Source organism: Phalacrocorax aristotelis, chromosome 4 (genome assembly GCF_949628215.1).
Source record: "Phalacrocorax aristotelis chromosome 4, bGulAri2.1, whole genome shotgun sequence".
In the NCBI taxonomy this organism is placed as follows: Eukaryota; Metazoa; Chordata; class Aves; order Suliformes; family Phalacrocoracidae; genus Phalacrocorax; species Phalacrocorax aristotelis.
In genome coordinates, this window is record NC_134279.1 from 24,547,105 (window position 1) to 24,568,307 (window position 21,203).

General features: G+C 46.2%; 2 protein-coding genes across 4 annotated transcripts; one reads left to right on the forward strand and one right to left on the reverse strand.

Annotated features, from left to right (window-relative positions):
* Window positions 1-47: 47 nt before the first annotated feature.
* HGSNAT (heparan-alpha-glucosaminide N-acetyltransferase) lies at window positions 48-12,706 on the reverse strand. 3 transcript variants are annotated; one of them, XM_075090637.1, is made up of 17 exons: window positions 12,399-12,704; window positions 12,056-12,195; window positions 11,429-11,550; window positions 10,378-10,447; window positions 9,670-9,739; window positions 8,485-8,591; window positions 7,958-8,034; window positions 7,301-7,331; window positions 6,308-6,468; window positions 5,813-5,931; window positions 4,995-5,116; window positions 4,272-4,398; window positions 4,043-4,129; window positions 2,770-2,847; window positions 2,583-2,653; window positions 2,331-2,443; window positions 48-1,312 (listed from the first exon to the last, which is right to left on the reverse strand). In XM_075090637.1, the coding sequence occupies exons 1-17, from the start codon at window positions 12,654-12,656 to the stop codon at window positions 1,131-1,133; spliced, it is 1,935 nt and encodes a 644-aa protein (XP_074946738.1). In that variant the 5' UTR covers window positions 12,657-12,704; the 3' UTR covers window positions 48-1,130. The 3 variants fall into 3 exon arrangements, with proteins under 3 accessions (XP_074946738.1, XP_074946740.1, XP_074946741.1); XM_075090639.1 differs by lacking the exon at window positions 4,043-4,129 and having other exon boundaries at window positions 12,399-12,706; XM_075090640.1 differs by lacking the exons at window positions 11,429-11,550; window positions 12,399-12,704 and having other exon boundaries at window positions 12,056-12,145.
* Window positions 12,699-16,969, forward strand: POMK (protein O-mannose kinase). Its single transcript, XM_075090641.1, has 2 exons — window positions 12,699-13,309; window positions 13,849-16,969. The coding sequence occupies exons 1-2, from the start codon at window positions 13,022-13,024 to the stop codon at window positions 14,620-14,622; spliced, it is 1,062 nt and encodes a 353-aa protein (XP_074946742.1). The 5' UTR covers window positions 12,699-13,021; the 3' UTR covers window positions 14,623-16,969.
* Window positions 16,970-21,203: the final 4,234 nt, after the last annotated feature.

A 21,203-nucleotide genomic window follows, 5' to 3' on the forward strand; every position in this document is an offset into this window, starting at 1 on the left:
GTGTCTTAGTTCTTTCTATCTTTATACATACACAGAGAACACAGCAGGATATTTCAGGCTTTTTATTAGCACTAGTTTGGAAATCACAGCATGAGTGATTTCCTGAGTTTCCAAAAACTATTCTTACATTGAATTGGTCTGCTATCTCTTCCTTTTTGGCTGAATTGTACCTGTAGTGCTGGTTTTCAGATTCAGGGCCCTGACGTAAATCCATTTATAAATACTGCTTCCCTTGAATTTTGGTAATCTCCAAGTGACTATATAAAGTCAATAGGAACTGGCCTTTCTGCACGTGAAACTTGGACCTCATCCATGCTCGAGGTATGTAACACAAAGGCCCAGAACATGCACAGGTGGCCTGCCAAACCTGTAGCAGCAGCATGCTGATGAATTAGCCACTAGAAGAGATCTTTGGCAGCAGGCTTCAGCAGGATCCTAAGCCTAAGGTTTTGATCCAGGACCAAATTGGAAGAACCCAGTGAAGAATGGCCAGTTGAGTCACCACCCTTGGCAGCAGGCTGTAGCACACAGGCGCCCCTGAGGTTTCCTGGACAGTCACTGCGCTGCCGACCCAAGTGCAGGGCTGAGGATGCTGCCAGTGCTCCTGAGTCGACGAGGTGGCCGAGTTAAATGTGTGCTAGTAGCCAGAGCGGTGCTGGCATGGGGCAGGTGTCGAGGGTATGTACAAACCCCAGACCACGTGAGTTAGGGGGTGCCTTGTCAGATGCAGCAGTGGTTACCGCAGCCCCATTCTGATAACCCCTTGCAGTCACCACCCCGATCCCTTGCAGTTCCTTTCATAAGCACTATCAGGCTGTCTCTGACTGCCCAACTGTTGCAATAGGTTCAGTTTATCTATGTGAAGGAGGGAGATAAGTAAAATATTTACAAAATACAGAAAACAAAAAGAGAGCAACTGCAGCAGACTAGTTCAGTTTTTGCTAAATAGGAAAATACTGTCCCTTAAGTCACATAAAAAAGTCTTGATGACAGCTTCCATGGCACTGTAAACTTGAACTAGTATCCCTTTTTAGTAATACAGCCTAGCACAAATGGCAATATTTCAGACTAATCCACCTTATGCACTTGCCCCATCAGAAGCTAGGCCTGCTATACCTTGACCACCTTTATCAGATTTTCCAGAATATCCTTCTCCTGTAGAGTAAATATGATATTATGACCCAAAGAGTCGCTGCAGTGAGGTTTTGAGTCAGATGCTCTGCGTGGGATTGACTGTCTTGCATCTTCCACTTAAAAGGGAAATAGTTTTCAAACACTTCGTGTCCAATGTAGACCAGGATTGAGTTCATTCCTGAAAGTAAGCACAGGTCATACCATCTGAAAGAGCAGGTAAGAGCTTGCTTCAGAGTAAGCAGGCAGAGGCATGCCAGGCTTATGAAACAGAGTGGCACTGGGACAACAACAGGCTAATCACAACAGCTAATGTTACTTGCCCCAAAGAAGCTACCCACATGGGTTTTCAAATACAGTCCAAGGAGTTCTTTCCCCCAAAACACTAAAAAGGAACACAGACAACCTATATGCTAAATGGAAAATACAACCAGATCAGTATCCTGCAATTCTATTGACAAGGAGAGTAATCACAGTTATTGTCTTCAGGGTGGCTGACTGCCAACCTATTTGGTCAGATCAGGCCTTCACAAAAAAATGCTGACGGCCCTCCAAAGCTCTGGGATTTCTGGGAGGACATATGACACCATGCTGTCACCCTACCTATCTTCCTGTCCAGACACCAAAGCTGCTGAAAGGCTGCCTCTGCTGTGGGTGTGCATTCTGTACTCCAAAGTTTGTCAAGAGACCAGTGTGGTTAAAACCACAGTGGGATGCTTTGGGAGACAGGCTTCTCTAAAAACACACAGACAGAGCCTACACGGCTGCCCAGGGGGTTTCATCTTCCACATCTTCAGAAGTGGTATTACTCTGCTGACAGGCCTTTGAGTTTCCCATTAGGTTACCCGAGTCTCAGCAGTCCTCTCCAAAACCAACTATGAGCCAGCTGTGGCATTTGGCTTGGTACTAGGCAGCTGTTCCCTGGGACCTTAACTTGAGACCAAACTGAGGACAGTCATTTGACAATAGCAGCTCCCAGCCATCACTTAAAGACCTGACAGTCCCTCTCTCCCAAATACCTGGTCTCGAGTGTCCCAGTTCAATGCAAAGATTCAGCTCAATCATTCTGGCATCCTTCAAGTTACCTCATTCTAAACCTCAACTCCTTTAAAGACAAGGGAAGTGCAGAAAACATAGAAGGATAGTACCAGTGCAGAAAGAATTGGAAAGAATATGTTTCCTGCTGTGATTTTACTGACCTGGGTAGAAAAATGGAGCACCCGACCACAGTCTCTTGACATCCACAAGGTAATATATCAGCAATAAGAGGATGAAGGCAAAGCAGCTCATGGTTGTCACATATGATATTGACCTACACACATTTTCAGTAAAAAGACCATTTAGCGAACTATGTGATACAGACAGATCTCAATATAAAAAAGGCAAAACATTCTCCACAGTGAAGCAGTACTTTAACAAAATCATACTAAAAATTGTGTGTCTCTGCTTACCATAAGTTCTTGTTTATGGGAATAAACCCTTCTTCTTTAGAACATTTTGTCAAGATAGCAGAAATAACACCCTAAAACAGAAAGTTGCTGAAGTTTATATAACCACTGCAACAAGTTTCAGAAAAACTAAGCTTGCGTTGCATAAGGATACATGTCCATTGAAGAGCTACATAACTATCTGACTTACCATTACTATGCTCCACAGGAAGAACCGACTCATAATCTGTTTGTGCCGGTCTTTGTAGAACAAGATAATTTTTCCTGCCTAGTATAAAAAGAATACAAAAAATGAATTCATGTCCATAAGTGTAACTACATTTCAACAGCCAGATATATTTGCCACCTGTGCTAAAACAGAGAACACGAATAAGATTTATGTCAACTAAGTGGCTGAAAGGCTCAGAATGGAAACTCTTTGCAAAGAATGGACGCAGATGGGGAAAATACGTAAACGCAACCCGCTCAGCAATAGAGGTGCACCTTTTCTCCCTTCCCTACAACATGAACACTGAGGAAGGGGCCAAACAACTTCGTCGAGTTAACACAACGCAACTCGAGCTCCATCTCCCTCAGCAAGGATTGCACGAACGAACAATGCCATGTTGTCTCCCCAGCCAGCCTCAACAGCTTCTCCATGGTGCCACATCGCGCCCTGGCCTGCTCAGAGCGCATGCTCCTTTTCACGCACCACTAAGAAACGTGTCCTAATGACTCACTCCTCAGAGTCACACTTCTGTTCCAAGCTCTGTCCCACAGAGATTCCCTATCAGTTTTTACTCAGTGCCACATGCGGTAACAGTCCTTTCCCAGCACAAGAGTTTCACTTTGGTTAACAGCTGCTGCACAGACAGAAAAGCCTGCGACCACTAACTAGAACTGCATCAAAAAGTGTCATTATGTCATATTTTAAACACGGTGGTGTGCTGTGAGCTTTTGATGTTGGTAACACTAATGTGAACCCCTGCCTCTCTCGTGTCTGGGAAGGTGAGCACACCCATAGCACCTCTGCAAGACGGCCAACGCTGCATGTCAAGTGGAAAATTAGCAGTCAGCAACATGTACAGCTGCAGCCTTTAGAACTGTATGTTTAAAATGAAGCTGTGAAGTCTACGCGTCTCTTGGCCCTATTTTCCAACATGCAGAGCCAGCCTACTCCCAGCATAAGCCCAACCTTAAAACAAGCAAAGGAAGTTTCCGGGTGTGTATTTTGCAAACCTCTTGTGTCCATCCCTTATAAAAACTGAGGAAAAGTCTTGGTTTATCTAATGCAAACCACTGCCAGGTTAGATTCCACTTCTCTGACACTCGCCTTGGGCTAAGTCAGCCTGAAAGCACTTCTCTGGAAAAGGTTTTGTTAGAACCAATCGCAGCCTTAAATAAAGAAACCAGGTTGCCTCCCCATTTCAAAGATTCCTTCATATCTTCCCATTATAGCACACAGCCAGAAAGAAAAGAGGTACCTGCAGTCCCAGAAATGCCATAAAAATGGTATTTATGGTCCCCAGGATCCCTTCAGGATCATATGGCATCGTTGTTTGGTAAATCACCTTTGAAAAAAAACAGGTTACAGGGCACCTGAGCAACCGATCTCCTTTCTCTTCCATCCTCGTGCATGTATCATTCCCAAGCCCCTCCTGGCAGGGGCAGTGCGCATCTGCAGCTTCATACTGCAAACGGAAAGCTACTTACACTTGAAGAGGGATGCTGATATATATGCTTTTCTCCAAGAAGCAAACGATCAATGTAACCAGCTGCTCCTCCAGTGCAGTTGGGATAGATTCCAAAGTCTCCAATGCCCCCAGGACCAAGATAGCCCCTAGGACAGAAGCGAACAGGTTATGGCACAAAGTGTTGGTACACTCCACCTGAATAGTAGCTGGTCCACTGCCCCAGCACACTAAATGCTCCCTCTTTTCCCTGGCCAGAGACACACAGTGAAACACAGGTCCTGTGTGACAGCTGGCTGGTGGCCACCCTGTTCTGGTTGTCACAGTGCCACGAGCAGCTGGGTCGTGAGGGGCCAGGCAGCATCAGGAGCCTAAAGCAATGCTGCGGTTCAGCCCTGGCTACCCAGCCGACTGCTCCACCTGCTCTGCAGGTGCTGACCCTTTAGAGGGACGAAGATAGAGATGACATTGCAATGATCACATATTGCTGTACGCAGACCTCTGGGAGATTTTAGTCCTCTTCTTTAGATAGAAAGGAACAATGATGTGTCACCTTTATAACACCTGGTACTTTAGTACCAAAGTAAAGAAAGTTTTTTTTCACATGATGAATGCTTCCCTTAACCCCACTGGCCTAAAAGCTCTCCTCTTTATTCTTTCCCTATGGCAAATAAAATGTATTTTCTACTCAGTAGAAGAAAAACAATCTGATGTCTCACGGAAAGTAGTCTGAGTGCAGTCTTACCTGGGACAACCTGGCACCGGTAACAAAAACGTCAGGCAGAGCCAGATCACTTCTAACACCAGAATGAAAATCCACTGTGGCCAGTAGGGGAGAATATCCTGCAGAGCAGGACATGGTGTCTCCTGCATGAGATGGAGAGAGGGGGGTGTTAGCTGGCAAGTAAAAACCGTGCCCTTGGGGATATCCTGTACTTCCTGGCAGGCAGTCCCCCAGATACAAGAGAGAGCTGTTGTTACAAAACTGGGTTCTACCAATAGACCTTTCATCTTCACAAATTATTTCCAGACACTTAGTTACCTTGGAGGAGGGGGAGAAACGAACCAAAACAAAAGCCCACAATGTTTTTTAGCTTGGAAAATGTCAAAAGGAATTTTGATTCATGAGTAGAACAAAAGCCTTTTGGGAAAACAGACTCCAGAAAGGTCAAAAAGCAATATTACTTTCCCCTGCTGTGAAAAAACACAGCCAAAATTAAATGGACAAAGCACAGGCCACAGGGCTCAGCACAGAGATGCCTGTCCCTGGGGTCTCTTGGCAGTGGAAAGTCATCAGAAGCACCTGGGAATGCCTGCTTCTAATCACCATCTGAACAGATCAGTGAAATCCTCAAATACAGCTAAGCTAGATGTGATAAAATGCAGACTGGGACATTGGTGGGTCCATGTTCCCTGAAATTTTTGCCAGGTCACACTGCACTACACATCAGGTAAGATGTACATGTTTTCTCATAATTTCTCCTGGGTTCTCTGTGCCCAAACAAGAGCAAAAGCTCCCAAAACCTACTCCAGTATGACTTGTCATCTCCCCACATAACTCACCAAGGTCCCACTCTCAGGCCCAGCAGCTCTTGCAAACAGGAGTTCAAGAGCAGCAACCACCAGGTATGTGAATCCCAGCCTCTGGAGCACCCCAGGAATACGCAGATTATCCCAGGACACTGAAAAACATGCAAGCCATGTGGAAGAGGAGCAGACATGGGTTCTTCTGTAAATATGAAAGCTACCCTTCTCTAGGGAGAACTAAGGCCCACTGTATCTTCAGGTACAAGGGACACCTCCACTCTGCCCGCTCGCTTCCTGTAAATCATAGCCCTGGGAAAGTCACCACTAAGGTGATAAACAGTGGTCAGCACAGGGGTCAAACATAAAGAATTACATCAGTGCAGAACTGAACGGCAGTCTACAGGATACCATCAAACCACCCCCATGCAACTGGTCAGTACAGCAAGGCTGACGCTGTTTTCCCAACAGCCCAGACAAGGAGGCAGAAACAATGGTTGCAGAAATACAAGGAAGACAGCAAGTCCCACTCACGTGGCCCAAGGCAGTAATTGGGATTCACAACTATGATTCCCAGCAGGATTAGCAGAAAACTCCTCCAGAGGATTTTCCTGAGCACTTTCCACTTGGAACTTTCCCACCTCAGCATGGAGCTCAGTGACAGTGATGTCGATGTGCCCATGATGAACACAAACCTAGAGAACAGAGCAGATGCGTGATGAGACATCTGTCGGCTCCATTTCCCATTTGTGTGACAGCAAACACTAAAGCTTACGCAGTAGCCTGCATTGGCCCAACAGAAATGCATGCGTCAAGTGAAATTGGACAACTTTATTTCCTCTGATCGCTAGGAATTCCCAGGCAACTGAGCCTGTGCTATGTCACCTTTCCACCTCTTTCAGTGGTAAGTTGAGGCAATACAGCCCAGGGAAGTAATTGCATTCTGGTCTTTCTGCAGTCAAAAAATTCCATTACCCAAAATTAAATTAGCATCTTCAGAGCAGTAAAACACAAGCTGCAAATCTATTATTCAAATACAAAATTGACTTGCTCCTCCCCTCTAGATTAGGTTCACAGTCCAAGTCCAGCTGCCACCTCCAAGAGTAACCACAAGTGGTGTGTATTTTAGAGAAGCATGCTAGGGGCAGATTTCCCTTGGCTATTTTATCTCCGGATACACATCAGTCCAGCTTAGAATCTTGCCAGGCTGACCGCATTCAACACAGTAGCGCGGCAATGTGCTCCTCAGGGATACTGCAGTTCCACTGGCAGAGTAACCCTGGGCACTCCACCGACACTATGGAGGGAAGGAAGGAGGATGTGGGGCAGCCAAAAGCACTTAGCTTTGCAACTGGTTCATAAGGATGATGCTGTTATCTGGAGGGGAAGGTGCCTATCAGCTGTTTAACACAAATTCACCCCTCCAGATACATTTCCACATGGAGGCAAGGTGCACATAACGTTCACCTTGCAGTACTTAACATAAAGAATCACTTGACACAAGAACTATTCTTCAGGAAGACTTACCATGGAAACACCAGATCTGCCACTGTTAGTCCTACAGAGAAATATGAAGGAACACGTTATTTACCTCGAACCCTCCCTAAATTTTAACATTATTGTTGATTTTCCAGAGGAATTGCAGGCTGCTTGCAATTATTTGATGCCCCAAAATCTAAAACACATTAGAAACAAAACTTACAAAGAGCTAATCATCTTGCTTCACTGCTTTTACCATTCTCAAAAATAGGGTCAGAACTGATTGGTGTGTCTTGGGAAAGATTTCAGAGATGGGATCCTTGCTATTCTCCGCTAGGGCAGCACGATGCCCAACCCCTTCCTCATCAGCTTGTCAATCAAGGCATTATGCTTGTACAGCATCGAGCAGCATCAGCTTGACTGTGGTTGTTAAACAACACAGATAAGTTAAACATATGACCCCGGGTCAAAAATGAAAAGGTTACACACAGACTGTGATCTGAAACCATCCCGACGCTGTGGGATGAGCACGACTACACACGGCTTTGCCCATTAACCTAACAGGCCAGATACCCTGCTCAGGCAAACTGGCACGGTGTCCCAGCCTTCAGCTGAGCAACAGCTCACTGCAACAGCTCCAATGCTAACAATATCTAGATACTGCTGCAGTTAAAACCCAGATTAACTGTCTCAATCGTACTTTACCATTCCAACTCTCATGTTTGAAGAACCAGTATTTTCCTCCTCCGTAGTTCACAAACACCATAATTATAAGAGAGAGCCTAAAAAGACAAAAAAAACAAAAATTATCGCATTGATGGAATACACATATATGAACACACGATTAATGTTTACCCGCATTAAAACATCTGGCTTATTTTATTTTTAAAGCAAGATTATGTACAAGGTTTCCAGCTTTGCCAACCAGGAAACAGCATTTCAAATATCATGGGTGGCAGTGAACCAAAGAAAGCCCCTTCACATAGCGTTTTCGCACTGAACGTATCTTGTTCTTTTCCACCCTCTGCCACCACTTTAATGTTTCCTCAAACTCAATCAACTGCAAAGCGTTTCACAAAATCCAAGAATTAAAAAACCTTGATTATCTTCCAAGTAAAACAGACCTCCTTGAACCATCCATCTGCTATATATTTCCATACACTTTGAAACTGCCATTGGGAAAATCTCATTCCCTTTGGAAGAGTTGCTTTTGAGCAAGGTCTTATGCTCACCCTCGGAATGTGTCCAGGGAACGCAGCCGCTGCCGAGAGGCTGTGCTCCACAAACGCGGGGTGGGATCACTGCTAACAGAGTCTGTTGCGTTTGGGGACCCAAGCTCCTTTGGGAACAAATCAGACACACAAAAAGCAAGTCAGTAGCTGCATCAGCTGCCTAGGAAACAGAGATCAGCAAACCGCAAACTTTCACATACTGTATTTGTCTTTGTTCTCCCCATCTTCCTCTTCCTTTTGTTTCCCCACTTGCTACTTCTAACCCCTTCATGGCTCCACCATATTGCAATAATATTTGCCAATGCTCCACACTCCACCTTTGACCACGGTGGAAACAACAATGCAGTGAAAAGAGCCTGTGTTTGAGACTCATGAGAGTTGGGTCCAGTCCAAATCAACCTCAGACTTGCCATCACTGTGAGTGCTGCTTTACAACAGATCTGAGCAGATCCAGTTGCTGACTCTCAAACAGGATCCATCCCATCCCAATGGCACTTGCTGACACCACAGAGAGACTGTTTAGAGAGCTAAACCAACAGGAAATGAATCCTTTTAAATGCAGGAGTGGCTTCTTTCTAGTCAAGTTCCCTAAATCACTCTGATCAGCCCCAGTGACAGCATAAAGAAGCAGACATTGCTATAACACAGCTATGGAGATGAACAAGCACAAGAATCACCACTGAAGCTCTGCTCCCAAGTCTTTTGTTTCTATACAGCTTTGGATCTCCTAGATGCGAAGCCCAGACTGTCATGATCTATTTACAATCCAGTACAAAACACGGCTCATGCAGAAACGCCAGCTTTAGGGCTGCCAGAGAAATCTTGACTTAAGCATAGATCCTGCTAAAATTCCTACCATCCTGGAAGCAGACATGAAAGCTGGCATTTCTTCCCTTCCCTTACGTTGGCTATGTCAGAAGGGGACAGTATTTTCACTGAACATTTGCTTCAAGGGAACTAAAGAGGGCACAAAGCTGTGTGTTCAATATTTGCATGGAAACCCAGTGTAGCACTTTCAATTGACATAAAATTGTCTGTCTGACACCAATACAAGATTTGCCAAGGGGAACATGCACAAAGGGAGGATGACTAGTAATAAACAAGTCCCTAGATGTCCGGATAGCGCGCCCTCCTCAGAGATCAAAACACTGCAGAATGCAAATTAAAGATACTGTGGTCACTTACAGAATTAATCAGACGATCAGTTTCTCTGGGGTTCAGTTTCTTGTAAACCCACTTTCTGACTGGATCAATTCTGAAAATTAGTAACAGTTTAAAACACAAAACAAAACACAAAGTGCTTTATAGCCAACTTCATCTTAATATCAGCTATCTAGCAGCATAAATCAAAAGTTGGGACAGTCCCTTCTTCTGTTTTCGCAGCTCACATATGTGATACTGAGATTCAGCCAGTACCTGGGACGTCAGTTAAGTCCAGCTAAGTCCGGGTTCGGAGGCTTTATTCTTGGGTTGTTTGCAGGCAGGAATGACTCAGGGCATTCTGTACACAGGATGGAAGGCTGCATATGCTACACACACTTGGTCCCACTGACTTGGATTGCCAATGCAGGGCTAGACCCAGGAACAAGTCATGGGAAGATAAGGCAGGGTTTATGCGAGCTTACAGAGGACGTCAGCTGCTCTGCAGTAACTGCTCTACACACAAGCTAACAAGGCTGCAAGATATCCCTCAAGGGAAATCATATCACTCTGTATTTATTATCATATGGACAGCTACCACAGCTTAACCTGTACATGGCAACCTGATAACAGGATCTGATCTGCAAAGAGGGCTACAGCAGGGCTCAGAAGCACTACTGTGCTATGACATGTGTTTTTAAACTGGCAGCCCCACTTCGCGTGCAAGGAGGTATTACAATACTGTTCACTTACTTCATAAAAAGGCGGCCAACAATCAGGATAGCAAGGATCCCCATGTAAACCAGGAAAGCAAAGAGAATAGCTACATGAAAGAGAGCAGAATGTAACTCTATAAATGACCTAACAAAACCACTGAGAAGCCTGGGCTTGGCCAAGCATGACACAACCATGACGAAATGCCCAACCCACCAACCATCACACCACCTTCTCCATGCAATTCATATCCCCAGCCTGTGTCCCAGGGAAAAAACAAACAAACAAACACACACAACAAAACCCCAAAACAACCCAAAACAAAAGCAGGCTAGTTTTAAAGCACAGGTCCATGACCACACATCTCAGCATATAACAGGCAAAATAAAACCGCACTGCACCGCAAGGTAATGGTGAGAAAAAAGTCCATGTGCTATACATTATGAAGAAGAAACTAGTGATTTACAAACAGCCTCAGCATGAAGAAGAGAGGGGAGAGGGTAATACACCAAGTGTGCAAGCATGGAGAAATTTTCTTTACAGTTGGAAAACTGGAAGGACTGAAGAATAACCGAATGTAAAGGAAAAGAATGGAAGAGACATAGATGAAAGTTTGAAACAGCCCTGGAAAAAGAGATCAACAAAAAAGCAAGATGTGAGGTTTAAAATTAATAGTGCAACAACAAACAAAAATCCAAACACTGTACGAATTGTTTCCTATTTTGTGAGAGAAGCAAGAAAGAGGGAAGAAGAGGGAGGATTCTGGGTACATACATAAACGTGCAGGGAAACAGGAACTAACTACAAAAATAGCTCCCTCCGGACGCAAAGGCACTGATTTTTCTGCGCTAATCCCTGCGGCAAAAAGGTTGTGGTCATACAGTACATTATGTAAAGTGGCCTGATCCTGGTCAGGGCCTCAAGATGGGTGTATAAAACATAAGGGGGTAAGATGCTGAGAGAGAAGAGGAGCAAGCCCATGACACATCTTCAGCACAGCACGAGTGGCTGAACAGGATTTTTAGGAAGTTGGTTCTGCTGGGAGATGTGGAAGTTGTAGAATGAAAGGGGAAAAGAGAGCATTACATACGGAGGTAGCTGTTGATAGGGCCTTCATTGATGACTAGGTCACAAGAAACAGTTTTGGCGCTTGTACTTAGGGTCTTTACCACAAGTGAATAATTGCCAAACTCTCCAAAATGATACTGAATCCTGCAAAGGATAAAGGAAACAAAACTTGCTGAGCCATTACCGCTATGTGCAGGTACCACAGCAGCATTTAGGGGCTGTAAGCCTGAATGCTTGTAGGAAAGGCAAGCTGAAGACTTGGCCTAACAGTTTGATCTAGAAAGGAGCTGCCTGGCTCTGCCTTTGCCAAGCATTACCCTCCCCTAGCCCAACACAGGTGCTTTACCACACACGCACTGCCTACTACATCACCTGTCGAACTACATCCTCTCTGTAAGAGAAACCAGGCGCTTGCACACGCTGGCTCAATGCATACCATTTCAGCTCCTGCTCACACCTAGATCCTTTCAGCACAATTACAGCGTGCGCCACAGTTACAGCAGTGGGGGGAAGACTGAAGGTCTAGGTCTAAACAGTCAGGAAAAAGGAGGTGATGAGCACGCGATAAATAGGCGCACAGATTCAAGAAAAAAATCCCCAAAATATAGGGTAGATCTATGCAGGTGTTCTCTGGCGCTGGGTCACGTACTTGCAGAGCTCTCCGTCACCCACAGAGCCACTGAGCAAAAGGGTGAGTGGATGCTGGGTATCGACCATTACTGCCACCGTGCCCGGTTCTCTCAGGCTCCCGTTGCTTGGTGGGACGAATGCTAGGAACTGATACAAGCACTGTGGAAGAAGAGGGTGAAGAGAGCTCATTAGTGCCAAAGGAGAGTGAAAAGGGGTCCTGTTTGCATGGTGGTGAGGAAAACGGCAAGGGAAGGTGCCCAGGGGGTGGAGCAGCTCCCGCCGCGGGGCTTCCCGGCGTGCCTCTCGAGGGTAAAACCGCAGCGGAGCCACCCGCACCCACACGGCACAACCCCTCCGCTCACCTGGTGGCAGGCGCCGGACAGGGCGGCGAGGCGGAGGCGCGGGGCCGGCAACTCGTTGCGGACGACCAGCAGGGCCTGGTCCATCCGCCCCGGGGGGCGCCGCTCCGCCGCCGCTGCCCCACCGCCGGCCCCGGCCCCGGCCCCGGCCCCGGCGCCCTCCGGCGGGCCCTCCCCGTGGGGCTGGGTGAGGCCGGGCGCCATCAGCAGCGCGCCCAGCGCCGCCGCCGCCGCCGCCACTAGCCCCGCTGCCGCCGCCATGTCGCTGCGCTCCGCCCCGGGGCGGCGCCGCCGCCGCTCTGCGCGGCTGGGACGGGCCGTCGGTCCTTCCACCCGCCCGCCCCGCCGCGCTTCCCGGGGTCAGGCGGCCCGGCCCGGCTCGGGGCGGCCGGCGGCCTCGGCCCTCCTCCGCAGGCAAGCAGGAGGGTGCACGGCGAGGCAGGCGTCGAGCTTGAAACCGGTTTTAACATACACCGCTGCCGCGCGGGGCCTTCCTCCTAGGCGGCAGGCTCCGGGCTGCGGCGCTGCGAGGCAGCAGCTATGTAGCCGGCAATGAAAAATCCCGGGGCTGGGAAGGGGGTCCTGCTCAGCCTCCCTCTTTCTCGGAGGATGCAGACGGCGCGGCCATGGAGAAGAAACCGCACTTCGTTAGGAGGGACTTTCCTCCCAGGGAGGTGTCATCCGTCTCACTGGCGGTATTGCTTGCCACCGTCCTGCTCCTCAATGCCCTTCTCTACCTGTACCTCAACAAGTTCTACATCTCTTCAGGACGCGCCGAAACGGACCCTGGCCTCTGCTCTTTCGGGTACTTCAAACTGGGAGCGGTGAAGAACTGCTCTCCGTGGCTCTCCTGCGAAGCCATAAATAGGGAAGTCAGGAAGCTCAAGTGTGTTGGCGAAGGCGCTGTTAAAAAGGTGAGTTTGGTTTTCCTTTCTTCCCTCCTGTGGATAAAGAGCTTTCACTGTTTGCTGGCTAATTAATGCCCATACTGCTGTTACAATTATCCTCACAGCAGCTAATTACTATAGACATCCAGGGGCATACGGCTACTGATAAGGTACAAAGAACAGGTAGGAGAGCGTGACCAGAGTCCTGGGCCACCTCCCTGACACCAAGCGACATCCAGCTGCACCAGAAAAATCACAGAGGTCAGTGAAGTGCTTGTGGAGCGTGGTACAGTCATGGCAGAGTAAGACTGGCTGGTTGGGTGGTATGAAATAATTTAATTCATCTGCATTACCCATTCCAAAGAAAACTTAGGAAATCATGATGTAATTACAATGCCAGTAAGGGCTTGCTGTGGCAGGCACATGGCCCTGCCTAAAGGCTTGACTGTGCCTGGTGACTGTAATTTGCAGTTCTGACTAAGCAGTCACTTGGAGGTTCACGGCAGCTGGTATCAGTCAGTGGACGAAGACTCTCCACGTCTTATGTGTCTCTTGTGTGTTCTCAGGTCTTCCTTTCGGAGTGGAAGGAAAACAAAGTGGTCCTTTCACAGCTCACCAACTCAGAGCTGAAGGAGGACTTTCTTCATGGACTGAAGATGCTGAAAGCACTTCAAAGCAAGCACGTTGTCCGGCTGCTTGGCTACTGTGAGCAGCAGTTCACCATCCTCACCGAGTACCATCCTCTGGGCTCCCTGAGGGGCCTGAATGAAACTCTCCACATCCCCAAGTACAAGGGCATGAACACCTGGCATCGCAGGTTGATGCTTGCTATAGACTATGTCAGCATCATTCGGTACCTGCACAGCAGCCCTCTGGGGACCTTAGTGATGTGCGACTCAAATGACCTGGACAAGATCCTCTCCCAATATCTCCTAACAAGTGACTTTCACGTCCTGGTTAATGATTTGGATGCTTTGCCCCTTGTGAACAGGAGTGCCGGCAGGCTGGTGAAGTGTGGTCATCGGGAACTCCAGGGCGAGTTTGTAGCTCCTGAGCAGCGTTGGCCCTATGGAGAAGAGGTGCCATTTGAGGATGACCTCATGCCCCCCTATGATGAGAAAACAGACATCTGGAAAATCCCGGATGTCTCCAATTTTCTCTTGGGCCACGTTGAAGGAAGTGACATTGTGCGCCTGCATTTGTTTGACATCCACGCAGCATGTAAGAAGAAGGACCCAGCTGAAAGGCCTTCTGCTCAGGAGGTCTTAGACACCTACAGGAAAGTTTTAACTCTGCTCCTTCGGGAGGCAGCCATGCCTAGTATGAGGGAAATGTTATAGCGAATCATGAGACAAGCAACATACTGAAGCTGATGTCCTTCCTATTTATTTAGCTTGCCTGAAGGGCAAAATCTCTGTCCCCAACACTGAGAAGAACAACCAAACTTGTACCTTTTGATTTAAAAGAAAATAAATCCACCCAATGCTGGAGCTGTGCAAGCTTCCCATTGGCAGGTTTAATCTATCATTGGAAGAAGAGGAGGGAGAGAAATTAAATTGTGTGGGTGCAGGGGAAATAATAAATTTTCTTTTGCAACATTTACACAAAAATTCTCTTAAAAAATCTAAAGAAAGAGAGTTGAAAAAAATATTGGCCCACTTACACTGGTTGGCAGAGGACTGGAGAGCAGAGACCACGGCATGTCCCCACAAGCTTTGTGCCGATTCCTGTGGCTTTGGCCCACGTCTCATCTAGAAAGTCCTCACCCACCTCCCCATGGAGTAAAAGCAGTGGGTGAACCCCAATGCCAGAGCCCCAGTGGCAGTCTGTCCCTGCTGGATGGGGAATAGATTGTTTTGGAGCCGTATGGCCATTGCTCCGTGTGCCCCATACCCCACACCAGCAAGCATGTGGCCACTTGGTAAGCAAGCAGACGATGCGGGTCCTGAAGAGTCTGCTTACAGAGGCGTGTGCTTGGTTTTCAAGCCTTTAGCCTGTAGTGTTCTCAGATGGACTCTTTGAAGTTGTAAAACTGGAGTATCTTTTTTTAATCCACAGATATCCTGAGCACTCTGGAAGAGAGCTGAAGTGTATCTTTTTTGGGTTCACTTTTCCTTGCTGAGTGTCATCATGACTTGATAGAAGCGGGGAGAACAAGGAATGGAAAGAGAATGTGTTTTCCTTCCATAGCAATGAGTGCTAAACAAGAGCTTTGGAAAATAAAAGCACTATATTCAGAGTGTGCAACTCTGTTGGGTCTGAATTCAAAGCCCATTAAGCATAAAGAAAGGCTGCTTTTTTGTTTAGTGTGTTTAGGAGAAAGCTTTTGGTACCTACATGGATGTTACACCCTTGTACCAACAGCTGGAGAGGAAGAATAATGATGCCTTAACCCAGCAGTCGGATGTTTGGTGGGAGTGGCATGTACTTGTTCTCTCGGTGAAGAACGAGTAGTATGAGTGAGGCGCGTGGACTCTACCATTAGCACGTGAAGACTTTCTGTTTGCAGGCTATGTCTTTGAAAGTCCTGAGAGTCTGAGACAACTTTCATGTTTTGACTTGAGAGGTGATTTGTAAGCAGAGAAGTACATAGTCCTTTCTGCTGAAGAGTTTGGTTCTGTTCTTTGCTGTGCTGATATTCCTCTTCACCTAAACAAGCCATGTTATGACCTCACCGAGAACATGCGGTCCGTTTGTATAATATTCAGGCACACCTGTGTTCTGTTACTACCAAAATTTTATTATAAATGGGAGAACTTTCCCGCAAATTACTAAATTCATACCTGATTTCGTACAGTGCCAGCAGGGGCCCTTTAAAGGCTGCTCATTATAGCTTTCCTTTCCCTCTGACCAGTCTATTTCCTTAAATTAGCTGATTTTTGCCATTTTTCAGTTGTGCAGTCCTTCCTGGCGCTTTCCTGCTCAGGCTGCAGGAAGCAAAGCTCAGGGTCGCCAAAACAGAACAATGATTTTGGGTGCATCATGTTTGTTTTGGACTTTGACTCAAAACACCTTAAGGAAGCCTTGTGAAAAAGAATGCTCTCTCTGTTGTAATTGTATCATCCAGCCCATGAACTCTTGAGCTGTTATTATTAGGATTAGAGTTCTATAGTTCCAGCATGAATCTAGGATGTGCAACAGTTGGAAAAGCATCCTGTTATAGCTCCTCAAAGCCAGGGATCAAGCTTTGAAGGGCCAAGAGTCAAATCTTTTGCATGTGACCCCAGCAATAACTTGTTACCTCTTGTTAGCCATCATGTATGCCTGAAAGAAAAAGCAGCATCTGATGGCTGTGAAGTAAACGTACCATGCGTTTTTTGTCAGAGTAGCAAGGACAGACAAGAAGAACCTGCCAAGCTTCTTATGCTGGTCTCTCTTGGTTAAGACAAGCTTCTGCTTGCTCTGTGTGTACTGTTGCACCTTGCAAACTGCCATATTAATTTCACAGAGTGAAAAAAACAAATGAGGACAAAATCCGCTTCTGAATAATTGTCTTGCCGTGGAGATGTCTCTCTCTGTTCCTGGATGAAATAGTTACAAAGTATTTTAAGAAAAGATGTCTCCCTAAATATTCTGCCGAGTTCTGGGTCCTTCACATGTCTCTTCCCCATTCCCTCTCCTTCAGCTTGTGTGTTGTTCAGCGTTGTATTTCAGCAGGAATAAATTACATTTGTTCTGAATAGAGCATTTTGGAGCTTTGAAGTTTTTTTTTTTTGGATGTTGTTCCTATCTATGAGGAAACACTAGATGGCACCATGAAGGTCAGCTTAGCATTAGTTATTAGCAGTTGCAGTCTCTCATGCCTGAGCGTAGCCGGGATCTGCCCTTGGCACCAGTATTTTGCTAGCAAACTTCCATAAACTCCTAAAAGGCCTCATTGTTTGCATTAGAGTGTCTGTAGTAACAAGACCTATGTCTATAAGGGCTGTCAGAAGAGCCACATGCACCAGTCAGAGGGGTTACCTCCCCTTTAACTTGCTAGTGGTATTTTTGTACTTTACCTTCCCTTTTAACGTCCACCTGGTGCAACCTCAACTAAGCTTGAGTGTCACCTCCTTCCAGTCTTTCAGTAAAATCAGACGAGTTTGCATCCTCTCCATCTTTCTGTTCTTCCCCACTAACCCCTTCCACAATCTCATGATTGCATGAATCCCATCCTTCCCACATTTACAGCTTCTTTTCCCTTAAATGGAAGAGGCAAGGCCTCACTGAGATGGAAAAAGAGGCAGGACAGCCCTACATGTAGTTGCCTCTCCTCTTGCCAATTCTCCCTACTGACCATTCCAGTTTTCACCACCAATGACAGCCTTGGTAAACATTATGGGGCTTTGCTGCCTCAGTACAAGATGCTCTTATATATCTGGTGGAAAACATCAAAGGATGAAGACCAGGAAGAGGCCTGTTCACAGCTGGAAGCCTGCAAGCCCCTGTCCCCTCATCCCCTCCCCAGCTAGCTCTAGGCCAGTGGACATACCTCCCCCTGCCAAGACCACTGCCACAGCTCTGCCTTGCCTCAACAACAGCTGCAGGTTCTCATCTCAAGCTCAAATCAAGGGCCTCACATTCCCTGTCCTTTCCCATAAAAGATGCTTACTCTGGGATGATTATTGCCAGGTTTCCTATTGTATCTCTGTTCCTCGATCCCAGAAGTCCAGCCAAAGGATCTGTACGAAGATGCAGGCCACACAAGGAGAAGGACTGCTACTGGTGCTCATCTCCAGCAGAAAACTTCAGAGGAGGTTTCCCAAATCACCCTAGGTGGTCAGTGCCAAGGCAGATCCCAGTGGGCACAGGGCTATTGTTCAGTGCTGTCATCAAGATGAAGGCCCTGGGTCTGGCCCCTCGCCCAGGGACAGGACAACTCTCTCGCTGAGGTCAGTGATCTGCACCACCTTGCCCTCCTCCTTTGGGCAATGTCTCTTCTGCCATCCCTGCAGCAGTCCCAGAGCACATCCTGCCCACCCCATCTGACCAGCTAGACAAAGAACCAAAGCAGAGACCATCTCCCAGACTCAAGAAACAGCACCTGGTTCCCAGACTGAACCCTGCTGGCATGCTGCTGTGTCAGCAGTGGAGGAGACAGAGAGACCTCGGGCATGCCAGCTGAGCCTGCTGACAGCCTGGCTGCGGGTGCCAACTGTGTCAGGGCACCTGGACCCACTCACCACTGATATGCTGTGCTCTACCCTTGGTCCGATGCTGTTGCCAAAACAAATTCCCAGTGGATTTCCCAATAAAGTTGAGCCCTTACCAGGTAGGTTTGTACCACAGGATACAGAATGGTAAGAGCCTATCTCAGAGCAGAGTCCCAGACTCAGTTCAGACCCACTGCTCCTTTCTCTTTCTCCTCAGAGTCGTGCAAAGAATAGCACTGTCAAAGTTATGCTGTTTTCCTTTCCAAACTGCCTGCTGGCTGCAGGCTTCTAGGTGGCTCCAGTCTGATGTAGCGTGTTTCCCTTTGTGTGCCGTAGTTTCAGACTACATCCTAAAAGCAGTTCTAAGAATCTAAAACCCATACAGGTGAGCAGCCTTTACAGCAACTCATCTGTATGTTCGACACCATCAGATGTAAACCGCATTGCATGCATATCCACAGCAGCTGCTACGGAGGTCTGGGTAAACACTGAGGAAATAAGATGGACACAACCTATTTAATTCAACATGTTTTTTTCTGTTTTGAAGGATACTTTTAAACGTTGAGTTACTCTGTTTAATAGAGGGGTAACTATTAAGTGTATCAGAAGTTTAGAATACCACACAAACGTTTTGAAATTCTATCACAAGCTCTAAAACAATATTTTCCTTTGGTGCCACATAAACAAAGCATCAGATCATTATCTTTGTGAAACAGAGGCAGTACTGTTTGCCAAATATAATTTGTGAGATATTTGGCAGAATTTGCAACTGTAAACTGATTCTATCATTATGACTTACCAACAGTCAAGAGACCCTGGGAACAAGAAAAAAGTGGTTCTCAAGTTCTTCTAGCATGATATAATGTGTATATTTGTAGAGTTCATCCAAATAAATTATATGGTAGATGGTACTTTTAAAAAAGAAAAAGGATTTTATGGTTTTATTTTAATTGAAATACTGTATACTTGAGATGACCACATGATTTCCAATAATTGTCAGTCTGTGTTCTGAAGTCTATAATCCACTATTTATCAGGATTAAATGGTGAATATTTTTACATTACAGCGATATTTATGCCTCAGCGATTTCTGACTCTGTTTAGCTCTGGGTAACTCAAAATCCATTAAAAATCATATATTTATACAGAGAGACACATACGGATTCTTTGGCCATAATTTTCAAAGAACAAGTTTACTGTTAGACTTCAGCATTCACATTTTGGATATGAAGTAACTGGATTTTCAAAACTGGTAATATTCAGCAGCTTTCAGTCAAATTTATAGTAGTTGCTGGATGCTAAGGACTTCTGGAAAGTGAATTCTCTCCTTGCAGAGCTGGAAGACCCTTTTCAGCAATTCTCTTGATAAATCTTATCAAATACACACTAGACTTCTTTGTGGAATTAACAAAGTTCCCGCTTTTGAAAAAGTTGGGATTTTTTTTCTTTAATTAAATCACGCAGCTATGTGTTTTTCTTCCTAAGAGCTGGTTCCAGTGGGGGGCTGTGTCAGACCCATAGCTGAAACTCGCCAGGCTTAATTTGCTGCTGTGTAATGTTGAAAATCTAGCCACTAAGCTTGGGTCTCCATTAGCTACATTTTGCCAGAAAAGCTTATGCCAATGCCATTATTATTATTATTATATATTATTTGTTTGGTGCCTACATGCTTTGATCACAGGCCAGGATCCTGGAGGTCAGATGCCATACAGGCATAGCACAAAATTGACTGTCCTTTCCCTACAAGCAGATTTAGTAATAAGAAAATAGAAAACTACTGATGTCCTCATGCATTAGCAGCCTACAGAAGTGTTGGTTATCCCATGCCACCTCATCCAAGCTACAAAGAAGTGTGCTACATAATCTCCATGGACGGGTCACATCATTTCTTGTGCACATAATGACAGCTGCGAGGCCTGACTTTGCTCTGACCAAATTCAACAGCAGCCTGCATTCCCAATTCTGAAGGTGTTTCAGGAGCCTAAGACTGAAACAAAAGCCCAAGCTATAAAAGAAAACAACACTCTACCAGGACAAGCTAACCTGGGCTTAAGAGTCAACCAACTTTGGTATTTGAACCAGACTCCTCAAGGAAGTCACACAGAAGGCCTATACCCCCAGAACTCCTATTGCTACAGGCCAGCAAGTGGGAGGCCTTTTTCTCAGGTCTGCAAGGCTGTCACACTCACCACAGCGCCAAATGCTGTGCTCCTCAATCTAACCCTGTCCTACCCACTGCTTAACATTTGCTAACTTCAGAGGGGTATGTGGGGGAAGAAAATCTCTCCCCTGCCTGTCTTCTAGGTTGGGAGTGGGTAGATTATCTAAGCCTTAAATCAAGCATTTAATTACATCAAACAAATCAGGCACCTGCTGAGTGAGGCAGATTCTGTTCCTGCGTGCTGAAAGCCGCAGAGAAAACCCTGAGACCTGAAGTCATGGTTTGTGGATGCAGGCCTTGGTTTTTTCTGATGGGAAGCTGTTTGCAGAGTCCCAGGGCATTCTAGCCCCTTGCCCAGTTGTCCAGACCAAAGCTGCAGGGTTAATACAAAAAGTGTCTTTAGATACAGCTTAAAATCAGCTTCTTATACCCTGTACGAGGGAGCCTGATCTCAACTGAGGTCTAGAGATAGTAGTGAAATATAAAAAGCACTCCAGTTATTTACGTTTATTTGTTCCACTTTTCTTCCACAGACGTGTAATGCTTTGTCAGGCCTGTTAGCAGAAAAGTTCAACATACCAAAAAAACAAACAAGAAGCCTCCACTTTACAAGAAACTGTTTAAAA

What these genes read in the sequence shown, in the direction of transcription:
- HGSNAT (XM_075090637.1), bottom strand. Translation starts at nt 12,656, where the DNA reads ATGGCGGCGGCAGCGGGGCTAGTGGCGGCGGCGGCGGCGGCGCTGGGC. An exon ending in TCCCTGGACACATTCCGAGG is followed by an intron (nt 8,035 to 8,484) that starts GTGAGCATAAGA and finishes TTGTCTTTTTAG; the next exon opens with GCTCTCTCTTATAATTATGG. An exon ending in CAATTACTGCCTTGGGCCAC is followed by an intron (nt 5,932 to 6,307) that starts GTGAGTGGGACT and finishes CATGTTTTTCAG; the next exon opens with TGTCCTGGGATAATCTGCGT.
- POMK (XM_075090641.1), top strand. Translation starts at nt 13,022, where the DNA reads ATGGAGAAGAAACCGCACTTCGTTAGGAGGGACTTTCCTCCCAGGGAG. An exon ending in GCGAAGGCGCTGTTAAAAAG is followed by an intron (nt 13,310 to 13,848) that starts GTGAGTTTGGTT and finishes GTGTGTTCTCAG; the next exon opens with GTCTTCCTTTCGGAGTGGAA.